Source organism: Phascolarctos cinereus, unplaced genomic scaffold (assembly GCF_003287225.1).
Source record: "Phascolarctos cinereus isolate Bilbo 61053 unplaced genomic scaffold, phaCin_HiC Scaffold_5;HRSCAF=322, whole genome shotgun sequence".
NCBI lineage: Eukaryota > Metazoa > Chordata > Mammalia > Diprotodontia > Phascolarctidae > Phascolarctos > Phascolarctos cinereus.
The window spans coordinates 416,467,799-416,486,476 of record NW_027555958.1 but is presented as its reverse complement, the minus strand read 5'-3'; the positions used below and the strand labels follow the sequence as shown (position 1 = coordinate 416,486,476).

The window sequence follows — 18,678 nt, the reverse complement described above, 5'->3', positions numbered from 1 at the left end:
CTTTCTTTCTGTATGCTTAAAATATTTTTGGTGTGGAAGCTTCAGATTTTAACTATGGCATTCCTGGGATTTTATTTCTGGACTTTCTTTTAGAAGGCAGTCAATGCATTCTTCTTACCTTTACTTTGCCTTAGATTTGTACAGTTTTCACTTATGATTTTTTGAAACATAATTCCCAGGTTTTTTAACAAATGATTTTCAAGTAGTTGAGTGATTCATAAATTCTCTCAACCTGTTTTTGAATTCAGCTGTTTTTGATGTTAGCTATCTTGTATTTCCTCATTTTTTTTCCAATTTTTTTATGTTTTAATATTTCTTGCTATTTTATAGAGACATTGATTTCTGTTTGGTCTATAGTAACTTTTAATTGGTCTATTACTTGGATAAGGTCTACCACTTTGTCTTCTAAGTGGTTTATTCTCCTTGCAATTCTTTCCTTAAGGGCTTTTATTTCTTTTTTTCCCTCCCCTCTTGCTTCATTGCTTCATGTAGTCTTTGCAGGAAATCCATTTTTTCTTGAGTGTACTTGTGGTTTTTACATAATTACTTTTTTCTTCTAGACTGGATTTTAGGAGGCATCTTCAAACCTACAATACTTTTAAAATACTGGCTTTCCTTGGTCTACTTTTCTCTCTAGCTTTAGTTCTTGAATTGGGTCTTCGTGCCAAGGCTAGATTTTGCCTCCTGTTGAGCTTTTGAGCGGAGTGATTGACCTTGCTCAGTGTTGCTGTGGGTCACCTGTGTTCCAATGCTTATCTTTATCTGTAATGGTGAGCCCCCCTCCCCTCTCCCTGGATCTTTGAGAGCCAGAGCATTGGATTTTCAGGACTTTAATGGCATCTCAGAACTGAGTGATAGGGACTTTTGAGTTCCAGAAATCCTGGGCTGTCCTGATCTCAGTGCTGCCTTGCATAGTCACTTTATATAGTTTCCATTGCATTTCTTTTTCATTATTAATTTGTTGTATATTTCAGCTTTTTACTAGAATAAGTGTGTAGGAGCTGGACGGTCTGCCTCCATTCAAGTAACCATATCGACAATATTGAACTTTTATTGTTCTATCTATCTAACATTTCCATCTGTATCTCTTTTAATGCATTCTTATTCCCCTTCAACCCATTAAACATAATATAAGTTATGCTCAATCTGTAAGATCAGTTTAGTGCCTGAAAACATTCTTGTATAAAATTATATTAATTATCAAAGGATAACAGTTGTTGCCACTGTTGTAAATGCACATTTTGATACCTAGAAGATAGAACAATGACTTTATTTTAATAAAGATAGATAACACGTATATGAAGAAACATAGCTTTAAGATGGGATTCGTGCAGTTTTGGACAGAAAATAAACGGCGGTATAAACATGAGGATGTCAATCTCTATGTAAACAATGCATAATGATGCTTCACTTGGGTGGAAAGTTTGGTATCTTAAAGAGACAGAGAAGGATCTTTTATTTATTAAAAATAAGACAATATGATGGAAATAAATACAGTTTCAAGGGCAAAGGATGTAAAGGAAAAGAAAGAGTCAAAGATACAGCCAAGGTTTTAAATATTAGAGATTGGGTATGTGGTGGTGCCACTGACAAAAGAATCAGAAGGAGGATCACATTTTGGAAGAAATATACTGTTCTCAGTTTTAGACATGTTGGTTTTGAGGTATAAGTCAGATGTCTGTTTAGAGATGTCCTTTAGACAATTTGAAATGAAGGTTTGAGGCTCACGATAAAGATCAGAGTTGAAGATAGAGATTTGAGAGTCAAATTTGTGGAGATTAAAAAAAATGTTGATGTGAATGAGGTTGTAAAGGGGGAGGAATATATATATAGAGAAGAGAATAGGGGATGGAGATAGAGCCTTGGAAAATATCAGCTTTCAGAGGTCAGTAAGAAGAGCCATGGAAGGAAGCAAAGACAGCGGAGAATTAGGAGGCAAACCAGGACATTCAGTGTATGGGGTAAGGAAGGAAACAATGGAGTAGTCAGTGATATCAAAGGTTGAAGATAATTTAGGTTGGAGAATGCACAGAGTTTGAATTTGGCTGTAACGAAAGAGCATATGACCTTGGAGAGAGGTTTCAGTACGAAGGCAGAGTACAAGAATGTTTTGCTACTTTTTCCAGAAGTTTGGCAATGAAAGAAAGGACAGTTGGTCTCTTTGTTTCTAGTTTCTCCTGTTTCCAATCTGTTCTCCACACAGATGCCAAACTGTCATTCCTAAAACACAATTCTGATATAACACAATTCTGATGTAACCACATTTCTGCACAAGAAATTGCCCTTTGTTGCCTCTACGATAAAATAGAAAGACTTCTCTTTAGCATTTAATGACCTTCACAGGTCTATGTTTCTAGGCTAATTTCATATTACTTCCTCTCATGCATGATGTATGAGAGTCAAACTGGTATATTTGCTACTTTCAGACATTATGCTACAACTCCTGCTTCTCAGTCTTACATGAGCTGTCTCTCATGCCTAGGATGCTTTCCTTTCATACCAAGGCATTTGGTGTTGCAGTGGATAGAGCACTGGGTGGAGTTAGAAAGAACAGAGTTCAAAATCAAGCTAGCTGTGTGACCCTGGGCAAGTCACAAGCTTTGTTTGCTTCAGTTTCCTCAACTGTGAAATGGGGATAATAATACCTTTTGGATAACCTGCTCTTTGAGTTCCTCAGAAATTGAGATATTTTATCATTTTTTGTTGTAGTATCAGCAGAAGATATTGGTGTTTAAAAGATGGACTTTTGCAATAATGATCAGTTTGGTATCAATGAAAGTACTGTACAATTTCTTTTTATTTTAACCAAAGAACTAGTCTTATTTTTCATGGATCCATTTAAGTCTACATTCACCTTTGACACATGAATAGCTAATTCAGAAAGGTAAGACATAAATATACAGTAGAAATAAAGTGGTTTTAGTAGCAGGGTCGTGCATATTTTCATTCTCTCCAGAGGGTCTGAGCCATTCACTGCCAATTGGGAAGAAGTCAATCTGGCCCTTGTAGTTTCTGGGGATAACAATGTATGATAAGCATCAATGTCAAGAGTGGCTGGATCAGTCTTCTGGGTCCCAAGGGAATTCAGGAATGAAAAATTATATGGCAAAGGGAAATTGTTGCCCCCCTTCATCCTCTGTCTGCTGGCTTTACTGCTATTTGTGATCCAAGAGGGATTCAGAATCAGTGGAACATACAAGCTTGTGTTTCATAGTACCCAGACCATCATTTCACATATTTTGCTATCTCTGATGCCACAGACATTAGTTCCTCTAAAAAAGGAGCAGGAAGTGCCTATTGTAGTCACCCTGCCTAAAAGATGCTGAACTGTTTCCAATTTTCAGATAAGCAGCTTTCCCACTTGACATTTTGTTAGGTCACCCAAAGTTCTCTTCTATCTTATTAGCTTTCTGATACTTCTCCTTTATAACCACTATCTACCCATCCTTTCCTTGAACCTCTTTCTTGAGAGGTTTCATGTCCTGAGTGTGAGTCTGACCAGAAAGTGTGTCAGGCAGTTGTAGGAACAGAAACTTTTCCTCTGCAAAATTCAGCCCCCCAGGGGCTGCCACAGACATATGGAAGGAAGTTCAGGAGCCTTTCTGACCAGTCTAGAGGGAACCTCTCTCTTGATCTCATCCTTAACTTTTGACTTTAGGTGATGGCACATCTGCCTCCATGTCCTCTTCCTTGGTACTCCTCAGCCAGGGCTTGGCATCTAGTTCTTTGTCCTTTTCCTAAAAAATCCAACCTGAGAAGGCCACAGTTTGTTTCAAATGTCATTCTTCAGTTCTGGGTCATCTGTGAAATTTTCCTTCAGAATCTGCAGACTTGGTTTCATTTCCTCATCTGTCTCCTGCTTTTCCTTTTTGAGGATTATAATTTGAAATAGGCCAAAGCCTTTCACATTCGTGGACTTATCCCAGTTACCCAATGTCTTCTTTATTTTAACAGGACCCCACTCAGTGATGCAGTGGGACTGGATCAATTCTGGATGGACTCTTACCTAACCATGCCCATTCTTCTTTTAATGTTGATCTCCCTCTCTTGTTTCTTCTTGACTGGCATTTCTACCTTTGTCTCTTAATCTTCTGTTCAATGATATTAGGAGTGAAGATTTTCTTCTTGAATCCTCTGAGTATCTAATCCCTGGAATGTACAGTAGGGAGGCAGCCCAGGATAAGGGGTGGAGTGGCCAGAGAAGTGAGAAACAGCTTCCTCCTGAGTGCGATTTTTCCCTTGCAGAGGTATTTCTGTCTTCCTGACTGTACCCAGTACCCAGAGTCAGAGCTCACAATGCCACATGAGCCCCTTAGTGACCCTGAAGCCCAGGACAAGAGAAGACACTGGCTCCCTAAGGGCAGGAACAATGACAACTGCCCTCAGCTCAGGCCAGCTTCTATTCCTTCTCCTCACATCCTGCTCACTGTGTTACTGCTGTTGCACCTAAGTCTGCACAGTTTTCCAAAAGCGATCTGACCTGATTGCTTCATTTTTATCACAAATTATTTTCCATTTGTTACACCTATCTAAGAAATACATACTAATGGACTAACTGGATATGCTGACTTCCCAAGTGCATGTCATAATCTGAATAATATGTTTTTCCATTATTTTGTTTTTCCTATGTGAATGGTTAAGATGGTTGATTTTTTGGAATGAATGGAACTTCTTGAGTCAGTCTGTCAAAAAGCATTTGTTAAATAAATGATTACTATGTTCCAGGCACTGTGATAGGCATTGGGGATATAAAGAAGAAAAAGAAAGGCAGTCCCTGCCCTCAAGAAACTTACAGTCCAAGGCAGGAAGACAGTACATGAAAGGGAGCTGAAAAGGTGGGGGAGGGATTCTGGAGGATACCTGATGTGGGGCCATGATGTTTATGGAGTTGAAACCAAGCAGAGCAGCTCTTTGGAAATGAAGAGTTGCTGGGAAAATTCTGAACCTTCTATGCAGGGAGACTTTGCTCCATCTTCTAGTCATACGAGAGAAGCAACTGAGGATACTGAGGAGGTGTTGAATATCAAAGCTGAAGCAATCTCCATGATGTGACCAAAAAATGTCATCATCTTGTGGTTAACCTTCTGGCTGTGAGACTGTGTCCTTAGATAGGTTGGTCCTTAGACAACAGACAATTCGTAAACCCATCCTTAGAAAGCTTTCCATCTTAGCAGGGTCATCCCAGAACTTGTGCTTTCTAGTATAACCTTTAAGAAGCCAGAGCCACCTTAATGCCAGGATGAACAGCTAAAATAGGACCTTAAGGAAGTTATTATATGATGATAGTAGGAAATCATTCATTCTCTAGATAGCTTCATTTAAAAAAAATCACCTCTTACAAATCTTTACAAATTGTCATTTTTAGTATTTGTAAAATTTGTAAAAGAATAATAAATTAGTTCAGTGAAAAATGTCCAATTAAATTTGTTGATTTTGGCATAATTCTTCCTTCACCGATTATAGAAGCAGTATTGGAAAATTTCTGGGACTGAGGTAATGTGTACACAGTCCCACTTCAACAGTTTTATTATACTCATTATATGGAATCAATGACCTTTGTGCTTTTGGGGGTGGATGGGAGAAAGGAATCTTTTGTAATTTTCATACTAAAAGTGTCATAATTAGTTTAAAATGTTGGGTGGGAGCATTTCTATAGCATTTGTGCTAGCATAGTTAACTATAACTATGGGAAGAAAAAAAGAAGTAGTATTTAGAGGTATTTTATTGCTAAGTTGACACAAACCCAGAGAGTAGAGGTATTACTCAAAGTTTGACTGTCTCTATTATCATCCATGACTAGCATTGTAGAGGTACAGACACCTAGAAAACAGTCCAGGCTGTTTAGAAATTCATAGCCGTGGGCAGCAGGACTTTTAGAAAAGGTAATAATAACATTAGTGTTTTGGTTCATTTTGATCATACTTTTCTTCTTTAAGAGCCTGAGCACCTAGTTCTAAAGTAAACCCCTATTTCATGTATTCATTAACATAGATTTACATACTACATTGGAAACCCTAGTTTCAGGTGCTAAAGATGCATAAAGTAGGTTGGTAACCTTGAACAGTTCCCCTACCCTGAAAAACTGGACTTTTTATGTGCTCAATAATTACCAGATGCATTCCTTCTTCCATGGACTGACCCTTTTGTGAGTCAATATTTTATTTCATTTTATTAAGCTTTATTTGATCATTTTTATTGCTTGTTTTTGACTCACATTTTTGTAGCTTAAGCATAGCACTGGCGTTCTCTCTGTTTCTGGGCTGGTGGTGGCTTGCTCATCCTATCTTAATCCACTTCAGTGGGTCCTGGTGGTTCTCTTGTTCTTCGGTTCTTCCTCTACTGATCATGGAAGCAGACTGTTTTCCATTTGTTCTACTGTTTTGTAGCTTGTCATTTACAAATGATAACTATTGTCTTAGAATTTCCAGTCAGACAATTCTGAGAGGGAAGAGTGGTGGGAGAGTTTTGGGGTAGAGATCGAAGAATGAGAATTGAAAGTGATATTTATCATTGGTGTCTACTGGAAACAACCTGAACCAAAGGAAGAAATACATGAGTTTAGGAAGCAGATCACTGGCCTGGCATAGAGGCATTAATGGTAATGGCAAGGCATAGGAAATGTTTGGACATTTGTGGCAACTCCTTTTCTGCCAAAAGCACAGCAGCTAAAAGTTACTAAATTGCCGCAATGATATAAGGATCATAGAGTTAGATCTGGAAGGTACATTAGAGGTCATATAGTTTCTCGGTTCCTCAGATGAGGAAGTTGCTTGACTTTATCAAAATCACACAGTGGTAGATTGGGGATGGAATTTAGGCTTCTGCCTCCAGATTTGATTTTCTTTCTATTGTACCTTGTTACCTCCCCTTTTTCAGAAGGTAGAAGGTCTAGTGGGAAGTTAACTGCTGCTATTCTGGACCTGATCCTTTCCAATCAGAAAGAATTGGTCGCTAAATACTAATACTTTATACACAGATGTGAATGTCAATATAATATTAATTTGTTGAATAACGTTTACTTAGCTCTTTCAGTGAGCATCTGTCATTTAATGTCATTGCTTTCCTTGAAATGAATAAAACATTGGACTGATATGAAGATTTGGAGTTAAAGAGTTTTTATTTTAAAAGAAGAGCAGGAGAAACCTAAATGTGCTTAACCTAGGCCATCATATAGTGAGACTGTTCAATGAAGCAAGTAATAAGAGCTCATTGCTTATGCAACCTTGGCTACTGTACGGACACATTTGGCAATTTCAGCTTAGGATCAGACCAAATAAGAGGTCAGCAGTTTTCACCTCTACCTTACAAGATAATATTCTACTCGTTAAGAGAGAATATTTTCATAAATGCATGGAAAGATATCATTACATTTTAAAATAAGGATTCCATTTGAATGCTCTGGTGCTGAATGCATATGAGTCAAGTACATCTTCTAAGAATGTTGACATAGCAGCTAACACATTAAAAGGGAATATCCAATAGAGAAACTATTATGACCATGTCTTCAATTCACAAGTACCCCCCTGGGTTCCATTTACATGTAAAGAACATTGGGTATAAGGGTTTGGGTATATCTCTAAATGTTAAGATGCTATTGCTATAGCTCCATGGTGTGTGTGTGTGTGTGTGTGTGTGTGTGTGTGTGTGTGTGTGTGTGTGTGTGTGTGTGAAGATTAGGTTAAAGTGCCAGATAGAGAGGAATTTGAGAAATTTTGACTCTATCACCTTTTAATACAAAGCCTTCCTGGCTCCATGAAAGTACAGAAATAAACAAGGAGAAGCTATGATTATTTTGCATTGACAATTCTCCATGGGTTAAAATTATTGACATCTGATTTGTTTTGATCCTGTTGAAAACGTAGTGCTCTTATGCATTCAGCTATAGGCAGCAAGCAAAAATGGGTCTAGGCTTTATAAATGTTGCAAGTACCTAAAAACTTCTTTAAAAAGAGAATACTTTAATGATTTGCATAATGAACAATTTTTTAAAAATATTAAGACCTATATAATTCTTTATCTTTGGGTATTTCATTGGCAAATGAAGATCTAAAAACTGGGCTCATCATTTTCCTTCTCTAGGTTTATAATTTTGGAGTCATTTTCTATTCTTTTTTCTTCACTTTCTACATATACTTCAACTCTAATTCTGCCATTTTTTCCTTTGCTGTTTTTCTTGGATTCACTCCAAGATCCATCCTTTCTGGACCTTGAAGGATGAATGGGATTTTTATAAGAAGAGAGAGGAAGGGAGGCTACTTTATATAGATGCAATAGTGAAGGCATTAAGGTAGAATAGTATAATTGTGTTCTAGGAGCAATGAGCACACTAGTGTGTAATTGCAGGGGGAAATAAGACTACAAAGAGCACAGATTTGGACTTGATCATAAAAGATCTTGAAAGTAAAAGCATTTATAGTTAATTCGGTTAGGCAGTGGGAAGCCATTGATGGTTTTGGAGCAAAGGATTATATTCTAGGAAGATTAATTTATCAAAATTGTTTGATAGGGAGAGACTTTAGATATAAGAAAACGTTTTCAAGTCAGTTAAGGCCCCTTAAGAATCTAGAATGATCATCTTCAAATTTTTTTGATTGCTCACCTCTTATCAGTAAAAATTTTTGAGCACATACCTCTAATATATGCATACTTATTAATTATGCACACTACTATATTAGTATATTATGTGCATTAAAATTTATACACTGAAATTTAGTACATATATTGATGTAAAAATAGACATTAAAAAGATGACATTAAGATGGAATGTTTTAATTTAAAATGTTATTAATGGTACAAAATATCCTTTTGATGTTAGTGAGAGCAATGAGATTGAATATGCTTTCTTAAATATGCTTTAAAAGAACTCCTATGTATGTCTATGGGGGATAAGGCTTACTTTGAAATAATAGTTGTTAATAATTATTTTTTCAGTTAATTTCCTTAGTGTAGCTAATCAAGTAGATGCATTTCCTTTTAAAATATTTTTGATTCAAAGACATGTAACAACCAAGTAATAGGCAATAACATTCAGTAACCATAAAAGTTTTTTAGAGGAATCATATTTCTCTGTGTATAGATATTCATTATTGTTGTTTAGTTGTTTTTCAGTCATGTCCAACTCTTTGAGACCTCATTTGGAGTTTCCTTGGCAAAGATACTAGAATGGTTTGCCATTTCCTTCTCCAACTCATTTTACAGATGAAGAACTGAGGCAAACAGAGTTGTGACTTACCCAGGGTCATATAGCTAGTAAATGTCTGAGGCCAAATTTGAACTCAGGAAGGCTTCGTGACTCCAGGCCCGAAATTCTATCCACAAACCTCAGATGTTTCTAATTGCACGTTCTCAGTTCATTCTCTGGGTATCTCGACAGCCTTAGGATATAATTTCTCTGAGGGGTCAATGCCTCCAGTGGAAAGCTAAGAGGGGTAAAAGGGAGATGAAGAGCTTGTGCAATGGAAGGAGGCAGAGTTGGGAATTGATGGATTAAGGATATGTTTGGTTGTGTTGGAGACAAGCCTCATATTAGCTATTGTGGAGGGAAGATGTGATCCATCGTCCTGTTGGCTGACCACACACCCTTTGAGGTCATGTCTGATCCCCTTTTCACATTAGAGATATCTTGTTCTTGCTAAGTCTTGTCTTATATTTATACCCATTTCCTTCAACAGATTATCTTATGGTGTGATCTCAGGCCTCTTCGTTATTCTGGTAACATACCTTTGTAAGCCCTCCAGCTCATCACTGTCCTTCCCAAAATACAGCACCCAGAAATGAACATTATACTCTGCCTCTTGTCCGACTAGGACAGAATATGATGGACCTGTCACCTTCTCATAAGCACTATCGCTCTCAGTGTAGCATGAGATCCCATTGCCTCTTTTGGCTGTCGAAAGCAGTGTGTTATGTTAGAAGGACCTCTGGATTTCAAGACAGAAGACCTCCATCTGGTATTTTCTAGCTGTGTGATCTTGGGTGAAGGCACTTAACTTAAGGTGGGTCTTGGTTTCCCCATCTGTAAAATGAGGAATGATCTCAAAAGTCCCTTTCAGGTCCAACTCTGTGGGCACATAATCTTTTAGTTTAGTGGTCTATCAATTCTTTTTGATCATGTAGCCTGATCAGTAAACAATTTTTATGTATGTGTCTCAACATGTCTACATGTATTTATAATGATAACATATGGGTATGCTACTTTGTAGACCCAAAAATAGAAATTAAAAAGGATGAAGTAAAATGAAATAAGAAATATATACATTTAAAAGTTATTTATTAATGGTGTCAAAATCTTTTGGCTCTCACCAATTTTGTTTTTTGTTATTTTTAATGAGTACAATGTGATTGAATATGCTTAATTATTTCTTAAGATCTTGGTTTACCTCTATGATCACTGTCCATGATTCAAAGATTCCATTCTCCTTCCTTTGATTGTAATGCTTGAATATGATGGCTGTCAGAGTTGAAGAGGTACCTCACCATCAGGCGCAAATAAATCCAACCTGAAAAAGTGCATTTTTGACTGCACTCACTACATCGTGATACTCATCTATCAACAATTCGGATTATTTTATTGATTTTTTTTCTGGCAAATGTCTGTCTTCCCTGATGTCAGGGAGTGGAAGGATGCCGTGTCCAGAGGTTAGCTTTGTCATGTGGAAAAATCAGCTTCAACAGGGCAGGTGGCAGGATGCTTGGGTGGGCTCTGATTTCCTTGCAAATGGCTCTCCTAATTTGCTGATACACTGTCTAATGAGTCTGCTTGGTTGTGTGGCTCTTGTCACTGCTCTGCCTTCTCAGGCTCTGCATGAGATTCTTTTTTCTCTTGAGGGTAGATAAAGATGAGCCCCTGTAGGTAGCAGGAACTCAGCCTCTGGAAGGTTAACCTTTATCCTGGGCCAGCCTGATTGCCAGGTCCTATGGAGGCCCACCCTGCTTTTAGATTCCTTGTGGTATATCTGTTTTGTCCCAGATTTTGGAGCACACATACCATGAATCATTTATTGAGGTTAAGGCTCTGGAATGGTCCCCACTGCCCCTAAAGCAGGGTCTACCCGTATTTGTTAGAGTCTGAGCCTACTATGGGTAGGCAAAAGCTGTGCAGAATTGGGCTACAGAATTTAAAAGGTGTGTGCAGCTAATATTCTAGTGGGGAATAAAGTGAAGATGGTTGGGGGAAGTGTTTGGGTGGAAAATTATAGCCTTAGGTCATTGAGCTCATAATTTCTTATAGCACAATAGTATTCCATCACAATCATATACCACAACCTGTTCAGCCATTCCCAAATTGATAGGCATCCCCACAATTTCCAATTCTTTGCCACCACAAAGAGAGCTGCTATTTTAGAACACAGGTTCTCTTTCTTTTTCCTTAATCGTCTTTGCAAACAGGTCTAGTAGTGGTATTGCTAGACCAAAGGGTATAGGCAGTTTAATAACTCTTTGGGCATAATTCCAGATTGCTCTCCAAAATGGTTGGATCAGTTCACAGTTCCACCAGAAGTGAATTAGTGTCACAATAGACTTGCATGAAATAATGAAGAGAGAAATGAGCAGAACCAAGAGAACATTGTATAAATAACGACAATGTTGTTTTCAGAACAACTTTGAGTAATTATGTCATTTTGACTATTATAAATACCCAAATTAACTACATATGAAGGAAGACATTCTCTGCATCCAGAGAAACAACTGATAGCTAGAAGTATGTATAAAATGGTTTTACGTATATATATACATATCTACATATATAACTTTATTATATATATTTTTGAAAATAGCAAGTTGTACATAATAGACTTGCAGTTTCATGTATAATCATCTTTTTTTCTATTCTACCATGTTATAAAAATGCTTGTTTTATTTCTTAAGTTCAGAATAAAATAAATTAAATTAAAAAATGAGACTACAGCCCGTCTACCAGTCTGCCTGGAGAAGAATGCATGTGACTGAGTGTCCAGGGCAGCTTGTATTGGGCGCAGGGAGCAGGAAGGAGAATAACAAAGACAGGTATTGGTGCAAGTGCTCTAAATTGTTCTGCTCCTCTCCTCAGCTTTAGTGTTTTCTTTGTTCCCTCCAGTGGATTGTACTGCATCCCCCATTTGAGCACTACTGTATTAGTTTTCTAGATGGTCTTGTTTTAACTTGATTTCTGTTCTGATCGTATCAAGCTCCACAGTTAAGTAGTAGACTATGATAGTAAATCAATACATAGCTCTAGGATGGAATTGCATGTGTGTAATGAGTTGGACTCAGAACTGAAAAGGAGGAGCAGAAAGGAGTGGAGTCTGCTTCCAAAATTGTATCTTGCTGTAATGGTCCCAGACTGTGCCCAGGTGCAAAGACCCATCTTTTCAATGCAAATGTTCTCCTGGCAACATCTCATGATTGTGAATCTTGGAGCACTAGCTATAGTCATTAGGGAAAGTATAATGCAGAGAAGAGGCCCATGGTGAATGCAACTGATCTGGAACAAATGTCAATATATCCATATTTAAGCACATAAAGTGCTTTAAGGGGTATCACTAGAGGCAGTGAGGTGATAGCTAGAATGCTGCAACTTGAGCTCAAATCCTGTCTCAGACATTAGCTGTGTGGGAAGCCACTTCATCTCTTTTTCTCAGTTTTCCCAACTGTAAAAAGGAATAGCACCTATATCTCAGAGTTGTTAGGAACAAATGAAATAATATATGTAAAGTACTTGCAAACTTTAAGGTGCTATGTAAATGTCAGCAATTATTATCTTTATTATCACTGAGTAAACATGTGGATAACAAATAGACAGCTCATTTACATTTTACTTTGTTGAAAAAGTGGAGCCACTACAATCTTTTGAATAGGAGAGTAACATGATTTGATCAGTATATTAAGATTACTTCTTTATTTAGTTTTAGTAGTGGGAAGGATTGATTCAGATCAGTCAGGAGGCAACTTGCAATAGTCATGGCAGTAAGGAGGGCCTAAACTGGGTTGATAGCAGTGAGAATACAATACATTCAACAAACATTTGTTGTTTACAATATGCAAAGGGGTACAAAGCTGAAAAAGAAAGCAATTTCTGCCTTCAAGGAGTTTACCATCTAATGGAGGATAAATAGAATTTGACAAGGGTAAAAGAGCTACTAGAAAAAGCTGGTTCTATCTATAACTTCTATTTCTTTATTTTTCACCCAGCTCTTAGCCTGGCCATCTGACTTTCATCTCCATCACTTTTACTGAAATTAATCTCTAAGCTTACCAATGATTACTTTGTTCCTAAACATATCGGCCTTTTATGAGTTATTCTTTGCAGCATTTGACAGTGACTGCCATCCTCCACAATCTGGAAACTCCTCTCTCTCTAGATTTTCATAACCCAGCCCTCTTCTTGGCGTACTCCTGCCCGTGTGACCTTGTTCTTCTTTGTCTTCTGGGAAGGACCATCATCCATGTCCTTCTCCCTAGGTGAGAGTATATGTACCTTATGGGTCTGTGTTTAGTATTCTTCTCTACATACATTATCTCTCTTGCTGCTCACATCAATTTCTGTGGGTTTAACTATCGTTTATGTGCAGATGACTCCCAAATCTACATGTACAGCCCTCATTTCTTTTCTGATATCCAGTCCCACATCTCCAACTGCCTGTTAGATATCTCCACCTGGATGTCCCTTGCAAATTTCAAACCTAACACATGCAAAACAGAACTCATCATCTCCCCTCCCCCGAAGTGCACCCCTCTCCTAACATTCCTATTTCTTTTGAAAGCACTACTATCCTTCTAGTCACCCAGGTTTTCAGTCTTTGCATAATCCTTGTCTCCTCTTATTCCCCCTGCCCCATATCACACCAAATGCCAATTTTTATGAATTTTACTGCCACAAAATCTCCCCATTTGTCCTTTTCTTTCTCTTCACTCACTTCTCAACCACTTCAGTTGAGGCAGGCCCTGATCACCTCTCTTCTATTTCAGTATTCTCCTAATTGTGCTGCCTGCCTCAAATCTTTCCCTGATCCAATCCATCCTCTACACAGATGGCAAATTGATATTCCTAAAGTGTCCCCAAACCCCCAAATAAAACAAACCGAAAAACCTAAGCTTCAGTGGTTTCCCTTAGCATCCAGGGTACAGTCAAAACGTCTCTGTCTGACTTTTAAAGGGCTTTATACTCTTGTTCCAGCTGTTTTTTTCCAAGATGCTTAAACCTCACTAACCTTCACAATGCTACATTCCAGCCAAATTGTTTTATTTTCTGTTCTTGGCTCAGAGCATCACCACCCCCTTCCCCCTAGTCTGTACCTTTTCATATCTTATTCTCCATGTCTGCAATGGTCTCCTGCTTCCTGGAATGTTTGTTCCTTCCCAGACTCATCAAAGGGCTACCTTTACTGAGTCCCCGATTTTTAGTGTTGCATCTTAACTGTGTGCATTTTTTCCTATCAGGTAGAATGAAAGATCCTTGAGAGCAGGGGCTGTCTCATTTTTGTCTTTGTATCTACCTAGCATACTTCTTGGCAGGTAGTTCATGTTTACTTAATAAATACTTGATGAAATGAATCACCTAATTTCACTGAAGACACTGAGTAAGGTCACACAGATAGAACTAAACCCAGATACCCTGGCCCCAGATCCTGGACTTTTTCTTCTGTCCCATGATTGTATCCTGCTGTAAGCAGGTCCTGCTGAGTGTCTTGTGGAGATTCTGATCCCTGTCACCATATTACCCATCGGGTCACTGAGCACATTAGCAGATTGTTACTTCAGGTAAAATCTCCTTTGAATGATGTCCCCAGATTTTAAATATCCCTACTAAAAACTCAAGTACATAATCTGCTCAGTGTATTGAATATTGTGCCATAGGTACACCTTGAATTTCAGTTTTTCCTTGCAGAATCAGAAGTGATTTATGCTGCACTGCAGACATAATTGTATATTTTTACAGTCTAGCTATCATGTGGATTACATAATGCTATTCAACAAATATTAACTATGATAGTAAATTTCCATGTATCTAGAATGCAGGCAACTGAAAAACTCAAGTTAGATTCCTCCATCCCCTTGGACTCTGGTTTTGTTGTTTAAAAAAAATGAAATTACAAACAAGCAAGCCAGTGTCGTGGGGTTATTTTTTATTTCGTAAAAAGCAACTTTCAGAACATGACGACACAGATTCAGCCCAGCTTCCTACAATGCCTATATCTATGTTGCTTTACAATGTCAACCTATGTTCAAAGTCATGAGCTGAGGCATTGTGAAATGCTGACATCTGTGCTGTGTATTTTGTTTTCTAAGTCTGTGACCAGTAATGCATTTTATTATGTACTATGGACTATGACTATTGGACAATGAACTAGAATATCCCATTTCTGATGATTTTAGTTAAACAGAAGCATCTGCTATTTGGATTTAGTTGTCGTGACTACAGAAGTACAATAGTGCTGAGTTCTGATTACTTTGGAAAGAGGGTACCTACAAGTTTTTCTTAGGTGGGATCTGTGGTTTCTCTTTTTGACTGGATTGTGACTACCTTAGTGTAGGGAGTTCTTGCTGGGAACAGCTTCCTCTGTCAACGCAAGTGGATACATTTTCTGCAATTGGTAATTACTTTCCTGAGGTCTCAAGAGGTGAAGGGCTCTGCCCAGCCACGACTAGAACACAGGTTTTCCTGACTCTTACACTAGTTTTCTCTGCACTGCACTGCCCTGCCTGCTTGTCTGCCTTTCAGTTATATGTGGTATAAGAGGGAAAAAAGGCTAAGAATTCTATTGCTAGAGATGTTTCTATGGAAGTTTTAGGTGATCACAATTACTCTAATGCCCTAACATGTATTCTTTTTCTTTAGGGACTTTCTTCCTCGAGGGTCAGGCATTGTAACAAGACGACCCCTTGTTCTGCAGCTTGTCACTTCGAAAACAGGTAATGAGAAATACTTTTTCCATTCTTAACGCACTCCTTAGACCATTGTGCAGGTTGTTTCCCGATTCATAGGGAAAAGGTTCCCTGTGAATAATTTCTTTCTGATGTTTTGAAAAGTTTTCCAGATTCTTCCCCAAAGCTGTCTCTTTTTCATTTCAATTAGAAGATCCAGAGAAAGGCCTTCAATATTGAGGTAGATGCAGCTAAGTATTAAAGTAAGGGATATACTTAGGAATATGGTACTTAAAAGATAAAATAGTCACCTGGAATTTCCTATTGTAAGAATGCAATTAAGTGATATCCTGATACATTTTCTTTTGGTAATGACATAAATTTGATAATTAGAAATGGTATTATTTGAAAATTATCCTTTGGAAATATGTACTCTATTCATATGATCATGTATGTACTCAATTCATGTATGTTTTATTGCTTGTGTCTGACTGACATTATTATGCCATAGTAATTGTCTGTTGGTAATACATTGGGCTGCCAGGTGTTGATTTTACTTGCACATGTTTTTCATCTGCTGTCTTTTCTCCACTGACACTGTACCGTACTAAGTTCCTTATCATCCAGGCTCCTAATTGATCATTTGGGTCTCTAATCCATCCCACCAAAGTTGCCAAATTAACATCCTCAAGCACAGGACTGATCATGGCGTGTCCATTCCCAGAAGTCGTCAGTGGTTTCTTTCTGAATGTAGAGGAAAAAATTCAAATGCTTCAGGCATTTAAAGGCATTCAAAACCTGACTCCAACCTATGTTTCCAGACATCACTTGTTTCTTCTCTTTGATTATTCTGTGTTTCAGCCAAATTGATGGGTGAGCTATCTCCTTGGCTTGCTGCTCCATCTCCTGTCCCCCTCTCTTCACAGACTTTCCCCGTGTCCAGAATGTGCCTCCTCACTTCCTCCTCTTAGAATCCTGAGGTTCCTTGATGATTCGCTTAATTGTCCCCTCCTCTGGGAACCCTTGACTGGTCACCCTAGTTAAGGCATTCTCCCTGTGTAGAGTATCCTGGCCTTTGAAGTACCTTCCAGCTATGGATTTTTGATCCCATGACCTTCTATTATTTATCTGTGTCACCTGTCGGAAGGCAGGAACTATTCTTTTTCAGGCTTGCATCCTCTCTGGTCGGCACAGTTTCTTGTATATAGTAGGTTGAATTGTTGTTGAATTGAATTGAATATAGATCAATAAAATGGTTGTGGGTCCTTCTCATTCTGAAGGATAAATTTATAGTCTTTGTGGTATTGATTAAAATAGGAATTCTATAGCAAATTAAGAGATGTTATAATAGCATGACTCTGGCTCAGGAGGAAGTATTTATATAATTTTATCATTTAATATTCACACCTATTTTGCCAGAGACTATGGTAAATTAAGGTATGATGTGATCTATTCAATTAAGGAATTGGAATTTGAAATATTGAAGGACTCTCCTGGCATAGTGAATGATATATTTAAATGTGTGAATTTGGGAGTAAAAGACTTAGATAATAATGATAATAATAGCTAGCATTTATATAGTGCTTGAAGAGTGCTTTACACATGGTAACTTATTTGATCCTCACCACAACTCTGTAAGGTAGGTGCTATTATTATCCCTCATTTTACAGATGAGGAAACTGAGGCAGAGAGGTAAGTGACTTGTGCAGGGTCTCATAGCTGAGGATTGTCTGAGGCAGGGTTAGAACTCAGGCCTTACTGATTATAAGTTTGGAGCTTTATTCACTTCTCCACTCAGCTGATGAAGGGAATCTAAGAGGATTAGAGGGAGAAGAGCCTGTTTCTGTGAGGCAGTTTTGTGAAGTCGCCATATAAGAGATATGGACTTGGGATGAGGAAGAGCATCCACAGGTGGAGTGCGGCTGTCTTGGGGGCCCTCAGGTGTGTCTTCAGGATCCCTGGTCCGTTATGGTGGGGAGAGAATTCTTCTTCAAGTCCTTTTCCAAATCTGACCCTCTGGGGTTCTGTTTTATCTTGGCACTTAAGTGCCATTTTAAATAGATTTGGTCCTTTCTTTATTCCTTGGATCCCAATTTTGTTGTCCAAAATAGTCTTTCCACTTTTGCATCATCTGCAAATTTGATAAGCATATTATCTATGCCTTCATTCAAGTCTTAGATAATGTTGTTGAACAGCATAGATTCCTAGGGGATTGTGTTAAAGTCTTCTCTTTAGGTTTTTGTTGTTCAGTCATTTTTACTCATGTCCAACTCTTTGTGACTCCATTTGGGGTTTTCTTTTTTTTTTTCTCCATAACACCATTTTTATTACCAAATTAAATTTACAAGGAAGTTCCAGTTTTCATTTCCACCCTCATGCTTAGTACACATGAACTGTGACTCATGCCAGCAAATGCAGGTACTTCCCTAGAATGGGCCACATTTTCAGTAACATCTACTGTACCAAGATTTCCCAAATATGCTCCTCTCCAACATCTAGCATTTACATCTATTATTTAAAGGAACATAATGTATTATTACATTTACTCCAAACACTTGACATGACTTAGATTAAATATATTTATTGCCTCTAGAAAAAGATCAGAATTAAATTCTCCATTTGGGGTTTTCTTGGCAAAGATACTGGAGTAGTTTTCCATTTCTTCCTGCAGCTCATCTTACAGATGAGGAAACTGAGGTATACAGGGTTAAGTGACTTACCTAAGGTCACACAGCTAAGAAGTTTCTGAGGACATATCTGAACTCAGGAAGATGAGACTTCCTGACTCCAGACCCAGCACTCTATCCATTGCACTACCTACCTGCCCCCTCTCTC

The 18,678-nt window shown here is 38.0% G+C and overlaps 1 protein-coding gene across 6 annotated transcripts in view; it reads left to right on the top strand.

The window, feature by feature from the left end:
* DNM3 (dynamin 3) overlaps nt 1-18,678 on the top strand; it is a 682,754-nt gene that overhangs the window by 91,871 nt on the left and 572,205 nt on the right. For all 6 annotated transcript variants that reach the window (XM_078156497.1, XM_020970517.2, XM_020970516.2 and 3 more), the window contains exon 2: nt 15,818-15,891. In XM_078156497.1, the coding sequence (XP_078012623.1) occupies nt 15,818-15,891 (74 nt within the window). The remainder of the gene's footprint in view (nt 1-15,817; nt 15,892-18,678) is intronic.